Source organism: Chinchilla lanigera, unplaced genomic scaffold (assembly GCF_000276665.1).
Source record: "Chinchilla lanigera isolate Chin_1 unplaced genomic scaffold, ChiLan1.0 scaffold00063, whole genome shotgun sequence".
Lineage (NCBI taxonomy): Eukaryota > Metazoa > Chordata > Mammalia > Rodentia > Chinchillidae > Chinchilla > Chinchilla lanigera.
In genome coordinates this window covers 4,761,262-4,782,963 of record NW_004955464.1, presented here as the reverse complement: position 1 = coordinate 4,782,963, position 21,702 = coordinate 4,761,262, and the positions used below count along the sequence as shown (strand labels likewise).

At 56.5% G+C, this 21,702-nt stretch overlaps 1 protein-coding gene across 4 annotated transcripts in view; it reads left to right on the top strand.

Moving 5' to 3' along the window:
* Positions 1-580: 580 nt before the first annotated feature.
* Acot11 (acyl-CoA thioesterase 11) overlaps positions 581-21,702 on the top strand; it is a 40,880-nt gene continuing 19,758 nt past the window's right edge. The window contains exon 1 of one of the 4 annotated variants that reach the window (XM_005398521.2): positions 581-716. In XM_005398521.2, coding sequence (XP_005398578.1) covers positions 684-716 — 33 coding nt within the window. In that variant the 5' untranslated portion in view covers positions 581-683. Of the gene's footprint in view, positions 717-10,654; positions 10,690-15,035; positions 16,058-16,376; positions 16,533-21,702 lie in introns of those variants that run through there. The other 3 variants (XM_013521713.1, XM_005398524.2, XM_013521712.1) reach the window with 3 other exon arrangements.

The following is a 21,702-nucleotide window of genomic DNA, read 5'->3' as shown; positions in this document are numbered from 1 at the left end:
GCCTCCTCTTCAAGCCTTTTGCAGAAGCAAGAGGGAGAAGGGAAATCCTGGTGGCCCCTCAGGTGGTGGTGACTGTAGGAGACTGAATCTTGCATGGCCATCAGGGTGGAATTTGTCAGGGGCCACTTTTAGAAGAATCACAGTGCCTATTTTAAGGGAGTGTGGGGTTTGCCATGTCTCCAGCCAGTAGCTGTTAGATGCCAGCAGGCTGGAGCAGAGCAACAGTGGGCCGTGGGCAGCTGAGCTCCCAAGGGTGAAGAGCCCTAGCAGGTGGGGCTGGCGTCTCTCTCTGCTGTGTTATAGCCTGACCCCTTGTGGAGGGATGGACTCAGGCTTCTGGGGGCTGTCCTGAGCCAAACCTGGTGGGGAGAGTGGGGTGAGAAGTGAGTTGGGCCGGGTGCCGAGGAGCTGGGCGCTGTGCCACTCGTGTGGCAGTGGCCCAGCTGGCTGCCCCCAAGGAGCCTTCTATGAAGGGTGCGTGGGCTCCAGGAGGAGGGGTAGAGGGCTGTTCGCTGAGAGGCCGGGCAGGGGCCGGCGATAACAGCTGGTTGGGGGCGGGAGCAGCTACAGAGGAGGAGGAGCCGAGCTCGGAGAGGCGCCCCAGCAGCATTTGGAGCCAGAGTGCCCGCGGGCTGTGGCTCAGGTGACCAGCCTCCGTCTCCGGGAGCGTGGGTGACCCTGCGATGATCCAGAATGTGGGAAGCCACCTACGGAGGGTATGGAGATGGGCGGCATGAGGCGCAGGGAGGGCAGCAGAGACTGGGGCCAGGAAGACACTGACGCTTCCCCTTTAAGCCGGGAGTTCTTCATCCTCGGTCTCACTTTTCATGGGGCATTTTCTAGTTCTCTTTGGAAGGAGGACTTGCAGGACCTCCAGCTGCTTAATCACAGATAGCAATCCCCAAACAAGCACCAAGGGCCAGTGGACGCTCTGGGCTGGCGTTGTGAGGGAGACGCCTGCAGATGGTCTGGGTGTCCGGCTGGGGTGCGTCTCTCTGTGAGGCTCAGGTCTGTGCGGGGCTCTCTCTGTTGCCGTCTGAGCTTGGGGCTCTGAGGCACTTCACGCTCACAGCTCCAAGGCCACAGAGCTGTGGGAGTGCAGAGTAGGTGTGTGTGCACACGTCAGTGACTTTCAGGGGAAGGACAGGGAGCAGGCACAGGACCACGTGAGGGACAGGCCATGTGGAAAAGCGTCCTGGGAAGTGACCTTGGAGAGCACTTTCCCCTGGAATCTTCTCACAGGGACTTTGGAGCTGAGATTAGGCTGCAAGGGCAGAGACAGCCCCAAGGGCTTGGCGGTGCCTGCTGGGGCCTTTGACTTGGCGTGTGGAGAAGGCTCAGGACAAACTAGAGGGCTTGTGCGGGCACAGAGTGGCTATCTGCTGAGGGTGCTGGCAGCAACAGCCTTTTAAAAGGAGGCCAGGCAAATAAAGAGAGCCGTGTCAGTCCCCCATCCATCTGCACAGCCAGCCCTCAATGCCCGTCCTCACCGGGCCCTGCCCCATGCCCTGCCCCCTTCAACAGGTGAGCGTGATTCTTCTCCAGCTTCAGTGTGACCTTCACTTCCCTTATGAGGCACCAAAGAACCTTGGTGATTTGACTCCCACCCTGTCTCTCTCCACATCCACCTTCCTCAGCCCTCCGCTCCCTGCCGTAGAGGCGCAGAACTGCTTGCTACAGCCCTGCACCCGGCCGTGTACCCTCTGCCAGAGTTACCCCAGCCCCCTGCACCTCCTCCAACTTCCCTCCCTGGCAAGTTCCCGGAGCTCCTAATTCAGCTCAGGTGCCACCCCCGCCAGAAAGCCCTCTGGAGCTCTCACACCCCAGCACTCTGGGTGGAGCCCATGCTTGCCCTGCACGTGGGTGCTTCCTCCAGCCGACCAGCTCCTCGAGGATGCTCTAGGTGTTCCTGGCCCTGGCTGGGCCTGGGCAGAGTCCTGGGAATGCTTAAAGAATGAATGGGAGCAAGCAGCTTCCCAACCCAGCTTGGGGGGATCTGAGCAGCAGGGCCTCTTGCTCCCGTGCTCTGAGCCTAAGGTAGAGTGTGGTCTAGATGGTGGGCAGCTGGGTCTTCTCAGTGCTGTGTTATTTAAAGGACTTCCTTCCCAGCGGGGAAGAGATATGTCATTAGCACCACTTTACAGGGGTGGCGGTGTTAGCAAAGCCTCACCTGCCCTGGCTGTGCTGGACACAATGCCAGACTTGTTTGGTTCTCCGTGAGGTGGGAACATTTATTACCCAGAGAGGACCTGCGGCTCAGTACGGTGGAGTGATGTCCCAGGGTCTCACCATAAGTGCAGACCTGGTACTTGAACTCAGTGGCCCTGGCTCCAGAGTCTGGGCTCTTAAGGAACCAGAGGCTCTGCCAGATGAAAGTTGGAAGTGGCATGCCACACACGTGTCCCAATCTGTGCTCCCCTGAGTCCAGAGTGAGTCCGGAGTGGAGCTGGGCATCTGACGTGGAAACTGGGTGCGTGAGGGTGTGCGCCTTGTATTGGCGAAAACACTCTGGCCTTGATGCCGCCTTTGAACTCTTGCCTTGTTGGCAAATCTTGGATTTCCCTTGCTTCTTCTTGAGTTCCCTTCACTCCTCTGATATACAGGAGAGTTTGGGGATATTTTGTGGATTAGAACTGAAGCGTCTTTTAATAAAAAGCAAGCTAGCAAATAAAATGAATCCAATCCAATCAAATCCCTCACCAAACTGGGGACTGAAGAAGCCAGGTCAAGCTGGGAACGAAAGGAGGTCTCAGGTGATCCTCGAGCCCCACTCTGCGTGGCGGGGGCCCATGTCGGTATCGTGAGGGAGTGTAGACAGGGCGAGTGCTGGAGTCCGGCGGTTTGGGCTCATGCTCACCGGTGGGTGCCCAGCCAGCACCCGGTACTTATGAGTATGTGGGCCGTGTTGTGCTGTCATGAGGGGGCAGACGGGGTGCAGAGTGCTGACTTGGGCTGCTGGAAGGTCTGTCTGTCCGCTCTCAGTCCTTGCTTCTCTCTTTTTTTTTTTTTTTTTTTTTTGGTTTTTCTCCGGTACCAGGAACCGAACTCACGACCTTGTGCTTGCCAGGCAGGCGCTTTTGCCGCTGAGCTAAATCCCCAGCCCCAGTCCTTGCTTCTCTTGAGCGCTCATCTACTTTCCAGCTCCAGGTCTAGCTCAGCCCAGGTCAGCGCTTAGTGGGCTCAGAGGCTCTTTCCACTGCAGAAGCGGTGATGAGGTTCTTTGTCCCAGGCCTCCCAAGATGCCATGTGCCCAGCGAGTGCTGCTGGCCTAGTGGTGAGACTCAGACAGGACTGTGGTCCCTTGTGCTCACGCTGGCAGACTCTGTGCTGTTCCAGACCACAGCCTGGCCCCACCACTTCTCCTTGAACCTGAGGACAGGTGGAGGGGCTTCTCCCCACTGCCACCCTCCCCAGCCTCCTTGGGGGTCAAGCCCAGTGTGGGGGAGGTTGAAGGCGCAGCATTTGGGTTAGACCCTATGTCAACCCCATTACTCCCTGAGGGACTTCAGTCAGGTGTTCGCTGGGCGCTGGGTGACTCTAGAGTTCCCCGCCTTGACATGGGAGACTGCATGTGGAGGGTTTGCGTGCACCTTGAGGGGCCTGACAGCAAAAGGCAGGGCTCATCTCCCTGAGGCCCTGGCTGCATGGTGGAGGAGAGACCTAAAGATGTAAAGCGACACAAGGGTGGTGTGCCTGTCTTACAGTAGGACTTGAAAGCCACAGAATGAAGAGGCGACCACAGGGATGTCTGGAAGGAGACTTAGTGTCTGTCTGTGTGGGTGCAGCTTGCAGCCCCCAGTTTTGGCCCCGGGCAGATACCCTGAGTGCTCTCAGCCTGTCGGGAGGATTCGCCATCCTTCAAAACCTAGCTCAGCCTTCACTTTCCCCCGAGTTCCTCCTGTCTGGCCTCAGAGTGCACGGCATCTCCCGAGGATGTCGTACCCTCTCCACTTGTCCCTTCCGCAGGTACTTACTGAGGACTAACGGTGGCCGGCACTGAGTGTGCTATGGCCTGTGACCACGCGGGGCTGACAGCTCACGGGGAGAGATGAGGAAGGCAGCTCGGTGAGGGGCCCCATAACCCTCCCACACGACTGGGAAGAGGACCAGCCTCTGGGGCAGATGTGCATGGAGACATGAAGTGAGGTGCCTGGGCTCCCACAGCTGGGGAGAGACTCGGACCTTCTCCAGCCCTTGTCTTAGCCAAGGAGACAGCTGGAACCCAGATGTGTACCCAGTGAGCGGCCTTGTGTCTCCTGTGGACCCATCTCTGCCCAGCTTTGCACACTAGCAGCATAGCAGGCTGTCTGAGCTGACCATATCATGAATGGGAGGCTGTGCCACCCCCCATCTGTGCCTGTGCCAGGGGCAAGGCCATGATGGCATCCTGGGGCCTCTGGAGAGCTGCCCACCACTGTGCTGGACAGTGGAAAGGCCTGGACCTGCCTTAGAGATATGAGCTCGCTGTGCCTCTGGGGCCGCAGTGCTCCTGTCTGCGAACCAGATCTGTCTGTCCCGCAGATCTTGCCAGACCTCTGGCAGCATCAGAGACCCTGAAGGAGTAGAGCTTGCACATAATTAGCCGTGGTAAATAGTCGTTCCTTTGTCCATCTCTTCTGGACTTGAGTTTCCTTAGTGGTTCAGTGGCAGGGCTGGTTGGTCAGATGAGAGGGTGAAAGTGAATTTTTCTGCTGAGAACCTACGAAGTGCCAGGCATATTTAAATACCCTAATAGCTTTGCAAGCTTGCTGGTTTTCAGCTGGCTTTATAGATAAGAACACCAAGCCTCTTTGAACTAGTTAGAGAACTCAAGTCTTGTCTGGCCCTAAGCTTCAGTTGGACAGGGGCCCTGGGCCCTGAGGCCCCCTTGTCTTGTCCTAGACTGACCTGGAGCCTGGTGCCTGCTCTGTCCTGCGGCGACAGATGGTGCTGCCAGCTGGATCCTCTGCCAGCTCCCTGGCTGTGGGCCGTGCACCTCTGCCATTCCCAGAGCAGCCTCCTTTCAGGGAGGGTGGCAGCAGGGCTGTGATGCAAAGGCCCAGCGTCTAGCACTTCAGGGACACAGGGATGAGTCAGACCAGACCTGCCCTCAGGTGCCCCCAGGCAGATGCAAAGATCAAGACAGGCGTAAGCCAAGGATGGCAGCACAGCGGGGCCAGACTGTGATGGAGGGAAGCCTTGAAGTGCCCTGCACCAGCCCTGGGAGGATCAGGGCAGGCTCCCTGGAGGAGGTGGTAGGTTAGCTTGGCCCTGAAAGTTTTTCTAGATGAGGAAGCATGGTCTGGCGAGAGACACCTGTGTGTGAGAGGCGAGCAAAAAAATGGTGAAGGAATTTGGCAGCAACCCTGGACGACACCCTGCCTGGGCACCTCGGCCATCTGTATTTTCTGCCTGGGGCTTCCTCAGTGGCAATAATCTGTGCTCTGTAAATTATACATTATGAACGAACATCAGGGGATGTGAGTTACGAAGCCTGTCCTTTGAAAAGGCAAGCAGCCCAGTGGGTACGAACAGCTCCTCCTCTCCCTCCAAACAACCCAGCGTCAGCTGCCTTTCCTGTGCTGGAGAGATAAGTGTCCCTCGCAGGGCACGGCGAGGAGGAACCAATGTCCTGCACGCAGAGCCGCTGTAGTGTCTTTTTTTTTTTTTTTTTTTTTTTTTTTTTTTTTGGTTTTTTCCGGTACCGGGAACCGAACTCACGACCTTGCGCTTGCCAGGCAGGCGCTTTTGCCGCTGAGCTAAATCCCCAGCCCCCGCTGTAGTGTCTACAGAGACCTGCGGGCTGGTTGTGGGCGCTGGGACTCCCGAGGGCCTCGGGTTAGGAAGGGCGGGGCTGGCTTTGCCGCGCTGGGGTGTGGCCTGGCCATGCTGCAGGTCTGGGAGGGGGAGTGGCCCTGGGGCCTCCTCTGAAGCAGCTCTGGTTTCCGGCCACTCCACGCCTGCTGAACCAGGTGGGTCCATGTTTTTTTGTCTTTGTTCCTTTGGAAGTACAGGGAGGCTGGACTGCCCTCTCTGCCTTCTCCCAGGGGGCGGCAGAAGGGCAAGGAGGGTAGCAGGAGCCAGATTTGTGTGCTTGACCTGCTGTGTCCCAGCCTTAGCCTCCTCGCTGTAACTCAGGGATGTAGACTCATGAGGCAGGCGTGTACCACGCTGGCGTTCACAGAGGTGATGGTACGAAGAGACCAGCGGCAGCCTATGGGCTCTGAGAGCAGTGGCTGTGTGGTCAGGGGCCCAGGGGCAAGGGTGGGAGCAGAGAGGAGACAGAGCCAAGGAAAGGCGACTTGGGGGCAGTGGAGGGGCTCGCTGAAGAGAGCCAGAGGGAAGGGCCCAGGCCTGCTTCCCAACCCCTCGCAGCCCCACCCCAGGGCCTCCTGGGACTCTGAGCTGGCCGGGTCCCCACCCTGCCCTCACTTTTGAAGATAAAAGCGGAGCTTCCGGCCGGCCGCGAGGCAGAGAGAAGGTGTGTCTCCCTAATATAGGAACCAGTTCGAATCTAGGCCAGCAGGGGAGTGGGAGGGACTTTGGAGCTGGCTGGGCTGGCCCTCTGGATGGGGAGTGACCGTGGTGACAGTGACAGCCACAGTGTCCTATCTTGGACATTTCCACAGCCCAGCAGGGGCTGCTGGTGGGGACCACCTCTCCAGCCAGCTGTATCTGCTATGCCTTGGAGGCAGGGGAGCTGGGAGCAAGGGACAGAGGGTCTGCAAAGTGCCAGGCTTGGTCTCAGAAGTGCTCCGGGCTGGTGACCTGCCCTCACTCTGGCCAGTGTCCCCTCTGCAGCCCCTGGCCAGGCCCTGGAATTGGGAGAGCCCCAGTCCAGTCCCCTTTGCTTTTCACTGGCCAGGGTGTGCGTGTGGGTGTGCGTGGGGGTCTTCCCACATTCCTTGACAAATTTCCTTTTCTCCTCCTCCTCCTCTTTTCAACTGTAGCAAAGTTTTGTGAAAGACAGGGAAAGAAACAGGCTCTGCAGAGTGAGTTTGGGCCATGTAAAAGTAGGAAAAGAAATGCACCCTACAGCGTGAGGGCAGGCTGTCGTGAAGAGGTATAATAGCCAAGTTTCCTCTTCTTCATCTGTGAAATGAGGATTCCTGTTTCAGAGTAGAGGGGTGAGCTAAAAGACCTCCCCGCTCCAGCCCAGCACACAGTAAATGCACAATAAATAGCAGCCACGGACTTCTAAAATGGATCTAGTCAGGTGTGGTGGCGCACGCTGGTAATTCCAGCACTCAGGAGGCTGAGGCAGGAGGATTGTTGCAAGTTCGAGACCAGCCTGGGCTACAGAAGTAAACTCAATGCCAGCCTGAACTGTATAGCAAGACCCTGTCTCAAAAAAAAAGACAAAAATAAAGGATCTGAAAGAATTTTAAAAGGCTCTTCCTGGACAGCCCCTGCCCTGTGGGCAGCTTTCCAGTTCTGTGGGACCCTTCTACTGACTGCCCCTTAACAGATGAATGAGCTCCAGTGTCTCCCAACCTTTAGGCAAACAACACCCCTTCTCCGTCCCCATGTCCAGCGATTACCTGGTTTCTTCGGTTCTTATAGAAACCTCTCATGGTGTCCATGTCCACTTGCTTATCTCTCATCTTTTCTCTACGTCGTTGTGACTGGACTCCTCTCCATCCCTCCGTTACAGCTTGTGTCCAGGTATCTCCAACAGCCTCACGTGGTCCTAGGTGGGGCTTTTCCGAGGTGGCTGGATCTGGGGTGTGTGATGCTGCGATCAGAATGCGGTGCTGGGATTGACTCCTGGTGCAATGCTAGGGTCAAGGCTGCCCCAGCCTGGGTGTGAGTGCTACCTGCCCTAAGGGTAGTCTGGATAGGATACAAGGACAGAAAGAGGGTCACTGCTTGTCACTTGCTGCTTGCTGCTGTGCTGCCTTCTGCCTGCCATGAACTGTTTTTCCTCTGTGACGCCCCTCTGCCGTGACAGCCTGCCTTGGAGCCAGCCGATTATGGACTGAAACTTCTACGAACTGTGACCTAAATAAACCTTCCCTCCTTTAACTGCCAGGTATTTGGTCTCACCAAGGAGAAAAGTAACCAAGACAGCACCTTTCCTTTGATCAAATCAGGGCCAGCTTCTCTCCGCACTTGCCTGGACTCTGCTTGGTGACAGCAGGGCTCCTTTGGGAGAGCCACCCTTTCCGGGAGCTCCTCCTGCCTGGCTGACCGCTCCCCCACAGTCTCCTTGGCAGGTTCCTCCCTCTTGTGGCGCACGCAAATCTCTCTATGCTCTTTCCTGGGATGAGGTCTGCAGAGCCAACTACCCTGAAACTTAGTGGCTTAGAGCAACCACCATTTTACTATGTCTTGTGATTTTGTGGGTCAAGAGCACGGGACAGGCTTGGCTGGGTGCTCCCTCCCCAAGGGGCACTGGTGGAGGTTACTTGTGGGGGGAGGGGGTTCCAAGATGGCACTGTTGTCTCCATGGTGGGGATGGCTGCAAGGTTGAGCTTAGCTGGGCCTGTTGATCAGAGCGCCTACCCGTGGCCTCTTCAGCGTGACAGTCTCAGAGGAGGAAGATTTCCCAGAGCAGGAGCTCCGCGAGGCCTCATAGGAGCTGCATGTTTTCTCATGACCAAAGGTGATTCAGATGTAGGGGCAGGTCTTGGACTCTACCTCTCAGTGAGGATTGTAGCAAAAGCTGGTGGCCTTTAACCTGCTACAAGGTTGCAGAGCCACGCAGGTCTGAGATACTCAATGTGCTGTGTCTGCAGTTGTGGCCTGTCTTCTCCTGGGCTGTATACCGAAACTCCTTGCTCCCTCCCTCGAACGCTGACCATCATCTACAAAGTCTTGATTCCCTCCCTACTCACTTCTCCACTGTGGACTCTGCTAGCTGCCCTTCCCTCATTCTAAGGTCACCTCCCAGGCAGCCTCCAGGCTTCCTCCCACTCAAAGCAAAATCCAGACTCCTCGGGGACACCTGGCTCCCCAGAATCTCCCCCAACACCTCTTCCTCTGCTGGCTGCTGCTCCTGCCCTCTGGGGAGCTGGCACTCCTGGTTTCCGCGCCTGCTACCCTGTAACCCCAAGTCTTTGCGCAACTGCTCCTTATCGCCCAGCCAGGTCTTAGCCTGAAAGCCGCTCCTCTACCCCTCCTTACCACAAGCCCCACTTCTCTCTTGATACAGCCCTGTTTGTTCTTTGTGGTAGCTTTTTTTTTTCCCCGGTACCAGGAATCGAACTCATGACCTTGTGCTTGCCAGGCAGGCGCTGTGCCGCTGAGCTAAACCAGCCCTGTGGTAGCATTTTTCTTTCTCTAACATGATCTTGTTCCTTTTGTTTATTGTCTGCCCATGAGGAAAGAGACTGTGATGACCCTTGCTGTGCTCCCAGCACCTTGAAGGAACGGAGGCTCCATGCTGACCCCCGGCCGTGGTGGGGTAGGAGGCTTCCTAGCCCAGCTGCCCTTGTGTGGTCTGGATTTTAACCTCATTAGCTAGCACTCCTCCTGTTCTCTGAGCCTGGCAACCTTCATTCAGATCTGCAGACAGGATTGTCCCTCCTGGTCCTGGCCACGCCCCACTCCCCTTCTCCCCCTCACACACAGGGCCCCTGCCCGGGCTGTCTCCTCCTGCATGGGCTGTCTCCTCCTGCACTGAGTCATTGTTTCCCTACCCCGGTGCCCCACGCCACCCCCACTGCAGCGGGAAGCTGTCCGCGGCCGCAGGGCTCCAGTTTGGTTTCAGCAGGAGTTGTCACTGTTGAGTTTGTGGACAGATGAAATCACATAAACAACTATTAAACTAGGGCCACCCCAGTACAAAGAAAACAACCTACAGTGATGGTGGCGGAAATGGAATGCAGGCTGGTGACTGAGGCTTTTCCATGTCCCAGGCATTGTTGGAGTTTGTGTTAGGGCGTTTCCAGGGAGCTGTGTCTTCATTCAAGCCATTTGACCTGGCACTGGATGGAGCCAGCAACGATGGTACCCACCGGCGGCACCTCCTGAGCACATTTTTACCATGCACGTACGGTGTTTTGGGGCAGTGCGAATTAAAAATCTGCAGATATGTGTGTTCCTGTCCATACATGCCTTGTTCTCAGTGACTCCTCATTTTTACTGGTGATCACCACCTTAGAGTCCAAGGAACCATTCCCTTCCTGACGTGTGGACACCCATGGGAGGGGCGACCTCACGGAGAGCCTTGATTCTTGGTTGAAATGAAGCCATGGTGTAGACAGATTTGGAGTCCAACTTGTGCGGTGGGGAGGGAGCGTGAAAGTCGTTGTCACAGCTGGGGCTGGCAGGCCGGTCTCACCCGCTCCACTCTGCAGTCTTAGTGATGTCTCTTGCCCTGGGGCCAGTGTAGACCCACTGGCTGGAATGGTTGTGACACCTGGCTTTTTAAGAACGCAGAGCTGTGGCACTGGGTCTGATCTGAGCACAGCCTCACTGAATCCTGTCTGTGATGTTCCTGTCCCCATTTTCTGGGTGTGCAAAGTGAGGTTTAGAAGGACTTGAGTAATGGCTTTGGGTTGTCTAGCCGGACAGAGGCCGGGTCAGACAGGATACAGTCTGAGGCCTGCTGGGCCTTCCCGTGTTTTTCTTTCGTCTCTTTCTCCACCCTCATTTTTCTTCTTCAAACCTTTCATGTGGGCTCAAATTCCTCTGAGACAGTGCATAAAAGACAGGGGTGTGGTGGGGCTAGGCTAGGCCAGGCGATTTTGTAGCCAGAAGCTTGGGGTGAGTATAGCCTGTGGTACACGGTGCCTGTGGTAAAGCACGTTTGGCTGGCCAGGCCCAGCTGTGCCTCTCCAACCTCTGTATCGGCCAGTTTGGGGCTGGAGTCCCCTTGCTAAGCCTTATTCTGAGACCTGCTCACCTCCCGTGCCTTGAGATAAATCACAGGCCCTCCTTGTCCTCTCTGCTGTGCTTAGGAACGGCTCCTCAAACGCTTCGGGGAGAAATAAGAGGTTGTTGTTTGTGTTGAAGGGAAGCTGGGTAGGGCAGGAAGGCGGGAGGCTGAGGGGCAGGAGAGCTTAGGGAGGCCTTCGGGCATTGGGGTTTCGGGGAGAGTTCTGCCTGGGAGTGGGGAGGCACTGCCTGGGAGCCTGGGGAAGGCTACGCTGTCCCTGAACAGAGGGGGCCTGGAGAAGCAGCAGGCTGCCAGCTTCCTGGGGCAGGAAGTGCCAGCAATGGTCAGAATCCCCCTGCTGGCTGCGAGTGGCTCAAGCTGGAGGAGCATGTGCGTGCGTGGGTGCGTGTGTGTGTGCGTGCGCGCGCGTGCGTGCGTGCACATGTGTGTTCGGGGGGGGGGCTTGGAGGGAGCCCCTTTTCTGTCTCCCACACTTCTGCCTCTGTGTGCGTCCTCTCTTCTGCTTGCTGTGCTCCTTACCAGCCTATGCTTTCCTCTCTCTGACCTCACCTTTTTTCTATTCTTCCTTTCCCTGCTCTCTTTCCTTTCTCTCTCCCTGACTCTTGCTTCTTTCTCTCTTGGTAACTGCTCTCCTCTCCTCCCATCCTCTTGTTCTCTCTCTCTTTCTCTCCCTCATCCTCCTGCCCAAGCTCCAGGGGAAGGAGGTAGCTTGCTGAATACAGGGCCTGGGCCCATTGCCTGGGGCCTGTTGCCATGGTGACCCAGAGGCAGGGCCTTGAGTCTTGGGGAGGGGAGGTTCTGAAGGCTCTGAGCAGGATGCCAGGTCTGTCCTTCAGGGCCTTGAGTGGCCACCTTGCTGCTAGGGCTCAGTGTGGGCTGATTGCCTGTGAATGTGGGTTCCAGGCTGGGTGGCAGTCAGCTGTACGCGAGGATGCCTGGGTTCCAACCCTCCAGGCCTCTTCCTGGGCCTGCAGGGCATACGGGGCAGGAGGTGGCAGACCCAGGAGGAGGCCTCCAGGAGGAGGGGTGTGGAGGGGGCTGGAAGAACTGGGGCAGGCAGACTTGCTCCTCAGTAGGAGGGTGTGGGTCGGAAGGGAGTGAGCCTTCCATCTCTGGGAGCAAGGAAGTGCATGCTGTGGTAGATGGGATTGCTGGGCTGTCTGGCTGACCCTGAGTTGTTCTCCCACTTCTGAGAGCTGAGGATTGACAAAGAACAGTATTTGGCTCGTGGAGAGTGCATAGCTTTCTCAGCGGTGGTGGCAGTAGGACAGTGCCCCAGAAAGGGCGTAGGTCCTGCTGAGCACACAAGGATGGACGGGGGGGCATCTGTGAGCCCCAGCTCCGGGAGCGAGTGCGGCCTGGCGTGACAGTGACCGTGGCTGTCACATGTGCCCAGGAGGCGGCTGTGGCTGTTCTGCCGCAGCGGAGGGAGGAAGTTGGAGGAAAGTGGCCGGGCAGCCTCAGCCTCAGGTGACGCAGCGCTAAGTCTCCTCTCTGCGCTGTACAGCTATGATTTCATGTGTGCAAAACTTACCGTCCCGAGCCTCTGCTTCCCGTCCGTAGAATGGAAACCATGACACGCTCCAGCTGGTAAGGCTGCGTGGAGATGAGCAGGGAAAGATGCCGGTAGCTGCTCAGCCCAGGGCCAGCACATATTACGTCAGTGATGGCACTCACGCTGTAGGTTCGCCGCCACGGGGTGACGTATTCAGTCCTGGAGGAGGCGCCGGGTCTCCGTCTCATCTGCGCGTGTCAGGTGAAGACGTTTTACCTTCTGATTTTATGGACTGAGGAAGCTGAGCCCAGGGAGGTTAAACCCTTGCCATTCTCTACAGCTTTGGGCATAGTGGTCACGTGACACAGAGGAGTGGGGTCGGGGGGTGAGGGCAGAGGCTGAGGCAGTCTTGGCCCTGGCCTGCTGGCCTTGGGTGGGGTCCCTGCTGATGGGCAGCCCCTTGTCCCATGCCCGTCGCCCTGTGTATCTAACCCTGGCTTTGTGAGGCTCCCAGACCAAGCAGGGCCGACTCCCTGGCTCTCATAGAAGGGCAGAGGCAGTGCCTAGAGGCTTGGCGAGGCCCTTTGGCTCTGTTCCCCCATTTGCACCTCTGGACAACCCTGCTAAGTCCTTGGGATTCTCATTTTACTGGCGAGGAAGCAGGCGCATGGTGGGCGTGGTGTGGAAGGGGTGATAACTGAGCGCCGGAGGCCTGAGCCGGGGTCAGAGGCAGCCAGGACTCCACACACGCATTTCCCAAGGGGTGGGTCAGGTGGTGGGGCCTGTGGTGGTCTAGGAAAGAGAAGTCCCCGTCCAACCCACTGCTGTGTGCTCCGCAGCACCTGGAAGTGATGCTCCCGCAGCTACTGCCAACTGCCTTAGGTTTGGGGGATCGGCTTTGGTCCTCAAACCACCGTGGGTGGAGACAGGGCTGCTCACCCTGTTCCTCCCCGGCACAGAACAACTTCTAGATAACTGGCCCAGGCACTGCCTGGCTGTAAGCCCATTTGCTTCACATAGTGGACAGGGAGCTCCCCCGTGCCTCAGTTTCCCTATCCATACAACCAAACGGGTGTGTAAAGTGCAAGGCTTTCTCACTCAGGGTGCCAAGAAAAGGGCTGCAGAGCAGATGGAAGCAGGAGGCCTGCACCTGAGTCCTGGCTCGCAGTCCAGAGCAGGGCACTGTGGGCAGGCCTGGGACCTCTGTGAGCTTGGGTGCCCTGTGAGCACCTCAAACCCTGGCTCCTCGGTCAGAGGAGGTGTGGTGGGATGGCGTTTGGAAGCCGCCCTCTCCCTGCTATGCCCTGGCCAGCTCCTGGTGGACCCATCAAAGTGGGTGTCAGATTTCAGACAAGGTTATTTTTGCTTTTGTGGGGGTGGAGGGAGGTAGGTGATGTTGTGACTGCATGTTTGAGAATGGGGTGAAGGGGCAGGAATGGGAGTGGGGCCTTGTGGCCTGCATTCTGCCTGCCCATGTGGGGTATGGGTGGCCATTGGGGACCCGTGGAACAAATGTGTGCATTTGGTCCACGGCACACCGGACCCTGCTCCTGGGTCCTGGGGTACCAGGGCCAGAGAACGTCCTGTAAGCCAGGCCTTTCATGGTTGGAAAGAGCCCGTCTAGTGAGATGCCCCACTTGGCAGATCTGCCCATCTCCTGAAACTAAGGCCAGAGAGCTAAGAAACCCACCTTTCCAAAGCTCCTACTGTGTGCCAGGCTCCACCCTGGATACCCTGCTTTCTGCTCTGCCTGTCTGTCTTGGTTACTTTTCTTTTGTTGCTGGAACAAAATACTCGACACCCAAAATTAGGGAAAGAAGGGTTTATTTAGCTCATGGTTGGCTGGCTCCAAAGCAGAGTGGCTCATGGCAGAAGGCAACTATTTAGGGAGGCATTTGCCGCCCTAAAAACAGAAAATAGCAAAAGCAGCAACAGCAAAAAGGGAGGAGTGGCAGAGAGCAAACCTCTTTCCCTCCTTTACACTGTATGCAAACTACCAGCCCAAGGGCAGGTGTAGCACTGACACCCATAATCCCAGCACTGGACCATGAGTTAATCATAAACTCTAGAAGCCCGCCCCATGACTGCATGAGGCTTTAGGGGACATCTAGACACAAATCATAACACCATCTTTTTGTTTGTTTTTGCTTTTTTGAGGCAGGATCTCACTATATAGTCCAAGCTGGCCTTGAACTCACTGTGTAGCCCAGGCTGGCCTCACACTTGTAGTGATCCTCCGCTTCAGCCTCTTGAGTACTGAGATTACAGGAGGGGTTTGGCCCTTCTTACCATCTTTTTTTTCATAAAAATATAGCTGGCGTTTAAATTTTAATTAATGCAAAGTAGCAGACTGACCTATTTGTCTAAAATGTTTTCTTTCAAGAATTTAGAGCCAGGCTTGGTGGCGCACGCCTGTAATCCCAGCATTTGGGAGGCTGAGGCAGGAGGATTGTTGTAAGTTTGAGACCAGCCTGGGCTACAAAGTGAGCGCAAGGCCAGCCTGAACTGCATAGCAAGATCCTGTCTCAAAAAAAGAATTTTAAAAAATTAGCTGAGTGTGGTTACGCACACCCGTGACCCCAACACTTAGGAGACTGAGGCAAGATGATCGCTGTGAGTTCAAGGCCAGCCTGGGTTATATAACAAGACCTTGCCTCAAAAAAAAAAAAAAAAAAAAAAAAATTATCGAGGTAAAATCCACATAAAATAGAATTAACTATTTTAAAGCATGCAGTTTGCTGCTATTCAATACATTTGTAGTGCATTTGTAGTATTGTGCAGCCTCTCATCTGTCTAGTTCCAGAACATTTCTACTATTCCCAAGTAAAAACCTTGATGAACAGTTTTTCCATGTTCCCGTCTTTCCAGCCCTATCAGTCTGCTTTTTACCTCTATGGATTAATCTGCTCTGGATATTTCATAGAAATGGAATCATGCTTTATCTGTTTTTTTACTACATGGTGTAATATTCCAGGCTGGGCTGAGAGATCCTCCTGCCTCAGCCTCTGAGTGCTGGGATTTTGGGCATGCGCCATCATGCCCAACCTGTTTCCACCTTTGACTACTGCGATTGTGGCTGCTGTGAATGTGTGTCTGTGTGTTTGAGTACCTGTTTTCAATTTCTTGGAAAATGTTCAGAGTTGCGGGGGGTGTGCCTAGCGGTGGTGTTGCTGGTCACAGGATATGCGACACTGTTTTCACAGTGGCGCGACCTTTACATTCCTCCTGGGGTCACGGGAGTCCTAGCCTGGAGGTATTATTTCCTGTGACTCTGGCTTTAGCCATCCTAGTGTGTTTGCCTCAGTTTACAACCCTCACATTAGCCTAGCCACTTGGCCTCTGTCATCCTGCCCCCCCCCACCACTCGTTGAATTGGGGTCTGGGCTCTGCTCCTTCTTTGGTCACTGACTGGCTGTGTGGCTTGGGGTCTTTTGCTTTTCTCATCTGAGGCTCAGAGGGGAAGAATATCTTACACACACACACACACACACACACACACACACACACACACATATACACACACACTGGCATGCAGAAATACTGTGGAGATGTGAACTGGGACCTGGGCTGGCGGGTTGCAAATGCTCCTGCTTCCCAGCTGCGCAGAGGCAGTGCACCCCCTCCTAGCCTCAGGTTCCTCATCCGTGAAATGAGCCGGATACCAGCACCTTGCAAGGAAGGTGTAAGGATGCCCGTGGACCTGCGTCTGGCAGCCCCCAGCAGAGGATCTTAAGTGTCGGGTGAGTGTTCACCAAGTGGATGTATGCAGAAGGCCCCGAATGAAGGACATTGGTTCAGTCGCTACACTTCCAGTCTCTAAAAGTGTCATGTGCCAACACACTGCATACCGGGAAGTAAAATTTGGATTTCTGATAGGGTGCTGGGGATCACTTGTCTTCTAGAATGAAGATGTCAGCCTGTGTTATAGACTATTAGAAGCCTGTAGGACCGCTTCCTCCGGAAGTTTTCCCCCCCACCTCTTGGGATGGCTTGCTTCGAGGATGAACACTCCCTTTTAGCTGGGAGTTTGGCATCTACTGCTGCCCTTGTTTGCCTCATGTACTAGGAACCTCAATGCCAAGTGCAGTTCTCTGCGGTGGGACCTGCATTCCTGCCATAATTCTCTCCTCCCTTATTTGGTTCCTCAGCTTGACTTGTTTACATTTCTGCTCCCCGTGGGTGTCCGTCCTGTGTAGAGCCTTTTTTGGGAAGCAGGTAGGGAACCGACAGGAAGGAGAGCATTGGAACATTGACAGATGCCCTGCCTGGGCCATGGGAGAGGCTGTCCTTGGTGGCATGGGTCTCTGTGGGAGGCTGGGGAGGAGGCGGGCCCTCCAGTTCCCCTGGCTGGGCTCCCCACACTCCTGGGGCTGGGATGGCTCAGACAATGGGCCTTTCACGGGGCCTGGCTGGTGGCGGCTCCGCCCCTCGTGGGAATGTCTTCCGGCCCCTTCCCCCAAGACTTGGGAGGATGGGGTGGGAGGAGCAGCTCCAGCTTTGCAGCCTTCTGCTTTGGGGTTGCAGACTTGCCATGCAGTCAGTTGCTGGGTTTCTGAGTTCTCGTAGAACCACTCAGTCAGCGAGCTCATGGGTGGTTAGGCTGTGTGTAGGTCTCTCCCAGCTGCGCTGTGGTGGAAAGCCCGCACTCAGGTGTATAACGCTAACAGCGGGCACGCCGCGAAGGCCAACCACAGGGTAAACGAGTTACACGCCAGAGGCGTTGCATGCTTGATATTAGTTTCATCCCCAAAAGCACACACTGGGGTAACTGTTATTATCCCATTTTTACGGCTGAGGAAACTGAGGCCCATGGAGATTTTTAACGGCTTTCCTGGGACTGTGACTTGGAAATAGACTTGAACCCAAGCCAGACTGACACCAGCCCCTGCACAGCCTGCGTTGTGGCCGCGATTTCAGGGCCAGTCCAGCTGCCACTCCCTGCAGGGCAGGTGGGTCTCCCTGGCACTGGGCCCGCAGGCTCTGTGGGGTCTCTGCTGGCCATCACTGCGGAACACACCTTTCTCCAGGAGGCTCCCAGCTTCTGGGGACTCCCTGGCTGGCCCCCAAGCCCTGATGCTGCCCCTCAGTCTCCAGCCCTGCAGGATATTGCTCCCTTTCCCGCATTCATGCTCCCCCGGCCGCTGCTGTCCCCTCCGCCTTCAGTGTCTGCTTTCTGTCTGCCGAGGGCGGGCCCTATCTTGTTGGGGCTGTCGGGGTAGTGCAGCTCAGTCGGTGCTTTCATGGGGACAGTGAGGCTGCAGGACCTTGGGGAGCCCCAAGCTTCCTTGGGAAAGGTGGAGTAGGAAGGTGAAAGGGAGGAGCGGGGGTTCCTGGGGCAGGTAAGACAGAAGGATTCTGGGAGGAGCAGCATCCACGTGGCAGAGGCAGAGAGGGTGAGTGAGAGTGTTGTTCTGAGGGAGCACACATGGGGCTTGAGACAGGAGCTGCTGTGGCTGGGCCTGGACCTAATGGCAGTGGGGAGCCATTGAAGGCTCTTGAGCAGAGGAGGTGCTGGTGAGGACTGTTCGTTAGAAAGACCTGTGTGTTCCTAAGGGCAGGGCAAAGAGTGAAGCCCATGGTGGAGGGCCAAGGGGGACCTGACTAGGTCCTTGGGCAAGGCAGGACGTGCTAAGTGGTTGAGGCTGTGACTGAGTTTGTAGGTTTTCGTTTTGGAACAACCCTACGGTGCTGGATGGAGCTGGGAGGAGGTGGAATGGCTGGAGGCCGGGGGACAGGTTGTGGGGTGTCCAGCCAGCATGCAGGTCCTGGGCAGGGCAGGGCAGGGCAGGGCAGGGGGTACACCGAGCTGTTAGGAGTGGGGGATGGAAATCAAGGTAAAGCCTGATAACAAAGTGCACAGGAGCTCGGGCTCCCCTGACATGAGGTGACCCTGGGCGGGCCTTCCCTCCATGCCTGGCCCCAGCTGGGGACTGGGCAGCTGGGCTCACCTGCTCTGATTCAACAGGTCAGTGATATTACTCTGGTGAGCAGGGACACAGCTCGTGGGCGCTGTGCTGGGGCCTTGGTGGGGATCACCCGATCCTGCAGGTCTGCTGTGCCTTGGGCCGGGGCCTGGTACAGCTGCCCTGAGAGCGGGCACGTCTCTGCCCTCCAGCTGCCCTCCAGCCTGGCAGTGCTGGCCTGGCTCCGGTGTCCTGGCCTGGCCTGCCTGGCCACTCAGGCCCTGCCTGCACCCAGGCTTCTGCTCTCTGGGGAGGAGTGGCCCTGCTCCGGGGTCTCATTGGCCCGGCCTGGCCTCTCACTGGCTATGAGCCCACCTTGGCACAGTGCCTGGGAGCCCGAGGCAAGCGGAGTCTGAGAGACTATGCCTGGGCCACCCTGTCCCCACTCCTGCCTCTGCCCCAGCCCAGGGCTCTTTGGGGGGCCAGTGGCAGCGAGGTCCTGTGTTTTGCAACATCAGGCCCCAGCAGGGCTAGGTCCAGAGTCCTGGGGTCAGGCAAGGCTGGGGGGCCTGAAGGCCGGTTGTGCCTCAGGAAGGGAGGCCTTCTCGGGATCACGTGCCTGTGGGGCACCTGGACTCTGCACTCAGGTCTGCTTCTACTCAGCCCTCTGCAAACACTGGTTGAGGCCCTACTGTGTGCCGGCTCCTCCTAGCCCCACTTTGTCTTTGTATTTTTGGCCTTTGGCCCAGAGCCCAGGACAGGGAGGTGTTCGGTGAGGGACGAGGGAAAGAGGCAGGGATCCTGTGTGCAAGTGTGCAGAGTCCATTGGGAAGCTGGGACTGTGTTTCCCCACACAGGAAGCAGGCGGCTTTCAGGAGTGGGGGCAACAGCAGAGAAGCAGCAAGAGGAGTGGCACTCAGGTGTGCTATCTGCTGGCCCAGACCCTGTACACCCTCAGTGTCCTCATCTGTAAGATGGGCCAATAGTCCTGGCCATCTACCTCCTTTGTGAGGACCTGGGGTGGGGGTGTGACCGAGCAGGGGCACCACGCCAGCTCCCAGGGCACGTCCAGCCTGTGCAGCACTCTGGATGGTCCAGTCCTTTGTGCTCCCTGCTCATCTTCTGCGTCTTGCCTCCCACATCTCCTTAGTTCTCCCCAGGGCTTCTTCCTGGACTGTTTTTCCCAGAACTCCTGGCTGTGAGAGGCTTTGGGGAGAGTGTGGGTACATGTGGCCTACCTGCCTGCTCCCTCTCCCGCTCCCACACCCGGAAAGCCAGCCAACCACAGCTGCAGCCGCTTCCAAGTGGGCCCCAGTGCACACCCAGGCTGGAAATACTCCACAGCAGTTGCTATGGCGACGGGTCCGCAGCCTGGACCACAGCAGCCTTCAAGCTGCCTGCCAGAGCCTGAAAGCTGGGCAGCCTGACACCCCGAGGGCCTCTATCCAGGCTGAGAACCGTGGGGCCATTGCCCTCTCTCCCTTCAGTGCCCAGCACTATGCCCAGTACCCAGGGGCTCTCAGGAATGGGCTGCAGCATCTCCCGGGACCTCAAGCAGTTCTGGCTCAGATGGGCCTAGTACAGATCCTAGTCCTACCACTGCAGGGGTCTGGGGCATTGAGCAAGTCACTGCAGTGTGTTTTGAGTTTTTATTGAACCAGCTATGGGATCGCTATGGGGAGATGATCCAGTGCATGCAGACCCCAGCAGAGGCCCAGCACCCCCACCCTGCAGCTGGGCAGGCTCACTGCTGGTCAGCTTGCTCTTTGCTGTGGCATTGGACGCCCAGGGTCCTGCTCTTCCTCCTCCGGATCCCAGGAGGCTCAGCAGGCGGCCCGTGTGGTGGGCAGGAGCTCAGACTCTCAGCCAGGCCCCTGCCACTGGCTTTGAGGCTTAGCTGGGTCTCAGTTTTCTCATCTAAGTGAATAAAAATGAATAAATAATTGTAAACTACTCAGAGGAATATGTGACACTTAAGTGCAGACGTTGTCTGTGTTTCCTCCCATGTAGCTCCAAGTCCATAGTCAGAGGCAAAGGGCAGTCCAGAGAGACAGGGTGTCATGGGTGTGGGGCCCCTGCTCCACCAGGAAAAGCCCACGCCTCACGCAGCATTTGAGCTCTTTCTCTGCTGGCGGCTGCAGCAGACCGGCCCCAGATCAGACCCTGGCAGTGACTGCCCAGAGCCTGCTGGCCACAGACCCAAGCGCTGAGGACGTAAGCACCCAGGAGCCGGGAAGGGCTTGTGGGTGACAGGCACTGTGGGGACAGAGCCAGCTCTGCTGCTGCTGCTGCTGAGGACTCACTGCCCACTGGGCTCCCTGCATGAGGGGCTGCGCCTTCCTCCTCCCTTTCTCCCCCCCCATCACCCACCTCCCTCTCCTTCCCCTTCTCCCTCCCTCCCTTCTTGTTTTTCTTTCTCTTTCTGGCTAGGTCTTGCTTTTTTAAATGCAAGCAGACAATCTTCTCTTTTTAGTTGGAGCCTTTGTGCCATTCACATTTTAAAAATTTACCGTTTTAGCATTTATTTATTTATTAATAGTAACAAGTTTTACATTTATTAAATGTAGGAAAAGAAGCTCTGCAGAGCGAGTTTGGGCCAAGTAAAAGTAGGAAAAGAAGTGCCCCCTACACTGAGGATGGGCCAGCACGAAGAGTGCAAAATGTCGTGGTGCCTGTCCTTTCCGCAGCACCCACTCCTCAGGCTGGCGTCAGGTCTGGGCCTGTTGAGAACCAGGTGGAGTTCTCCTGAGAGGTCCACGCTCCGGGCTTTGAGGACTGCTCTGCAACAGGTCCCAGGGTTTTGGAATTAATGGGTCCCCAGTGGTAACTCCCTAGTCTCCTGCTTCCTTTTCCCCTGAGACACAAACCACAGCACTCCCCATGGGGTGCTGAGGGAGTGAGGCCTCTGCCTTCATATAGTTACTCTCTGCTGGAAGAAGCTGTAGGCCCTACCTTCTGGGGATCATGTGCCGTCCAGCTAGCTTGGGGTGCTGTGGCTCTCTGGCTGGCCTGAAGAAAAAACAGTTGCTTGAGTTGAGCTGTTGCTGGCTGTTCTTTTGTTGTGGTCAAGCCGTCAGGCATATGGCTCTAGATGACCTGAATTTCAACTGGGAAGAATACAGAGGCCCTGGGCTCCTCCCGCCCCCTCATGTGGGACACACCAGGAAACTGTCCCAGTGTCCTGAGAAATCTTCCTGTGTTCCCCAGCTCCTTCTGGCTGGCTAGGCCAAATGTATTACTGGCTTTGGGATGCTGGAGTCTCCTTCTAGAGATGGTTTCTAGGTTCTTTCTGTCCCGAAAGCACAAACAGTCCGAGTTTTACATTTATAAAAGGTAGGAAAAGAAACAGGCACTGCAGAGCAAGTTTGGGCCACATGCAAGTAGGAAAGCAAGTCACTCTACAGGGCAAGGGAGCACATGGGCAGGGGCCCACTTTAGACAGTGGCCCATTTTAGACATTATTCCTGTTTCTGCAGTACTGG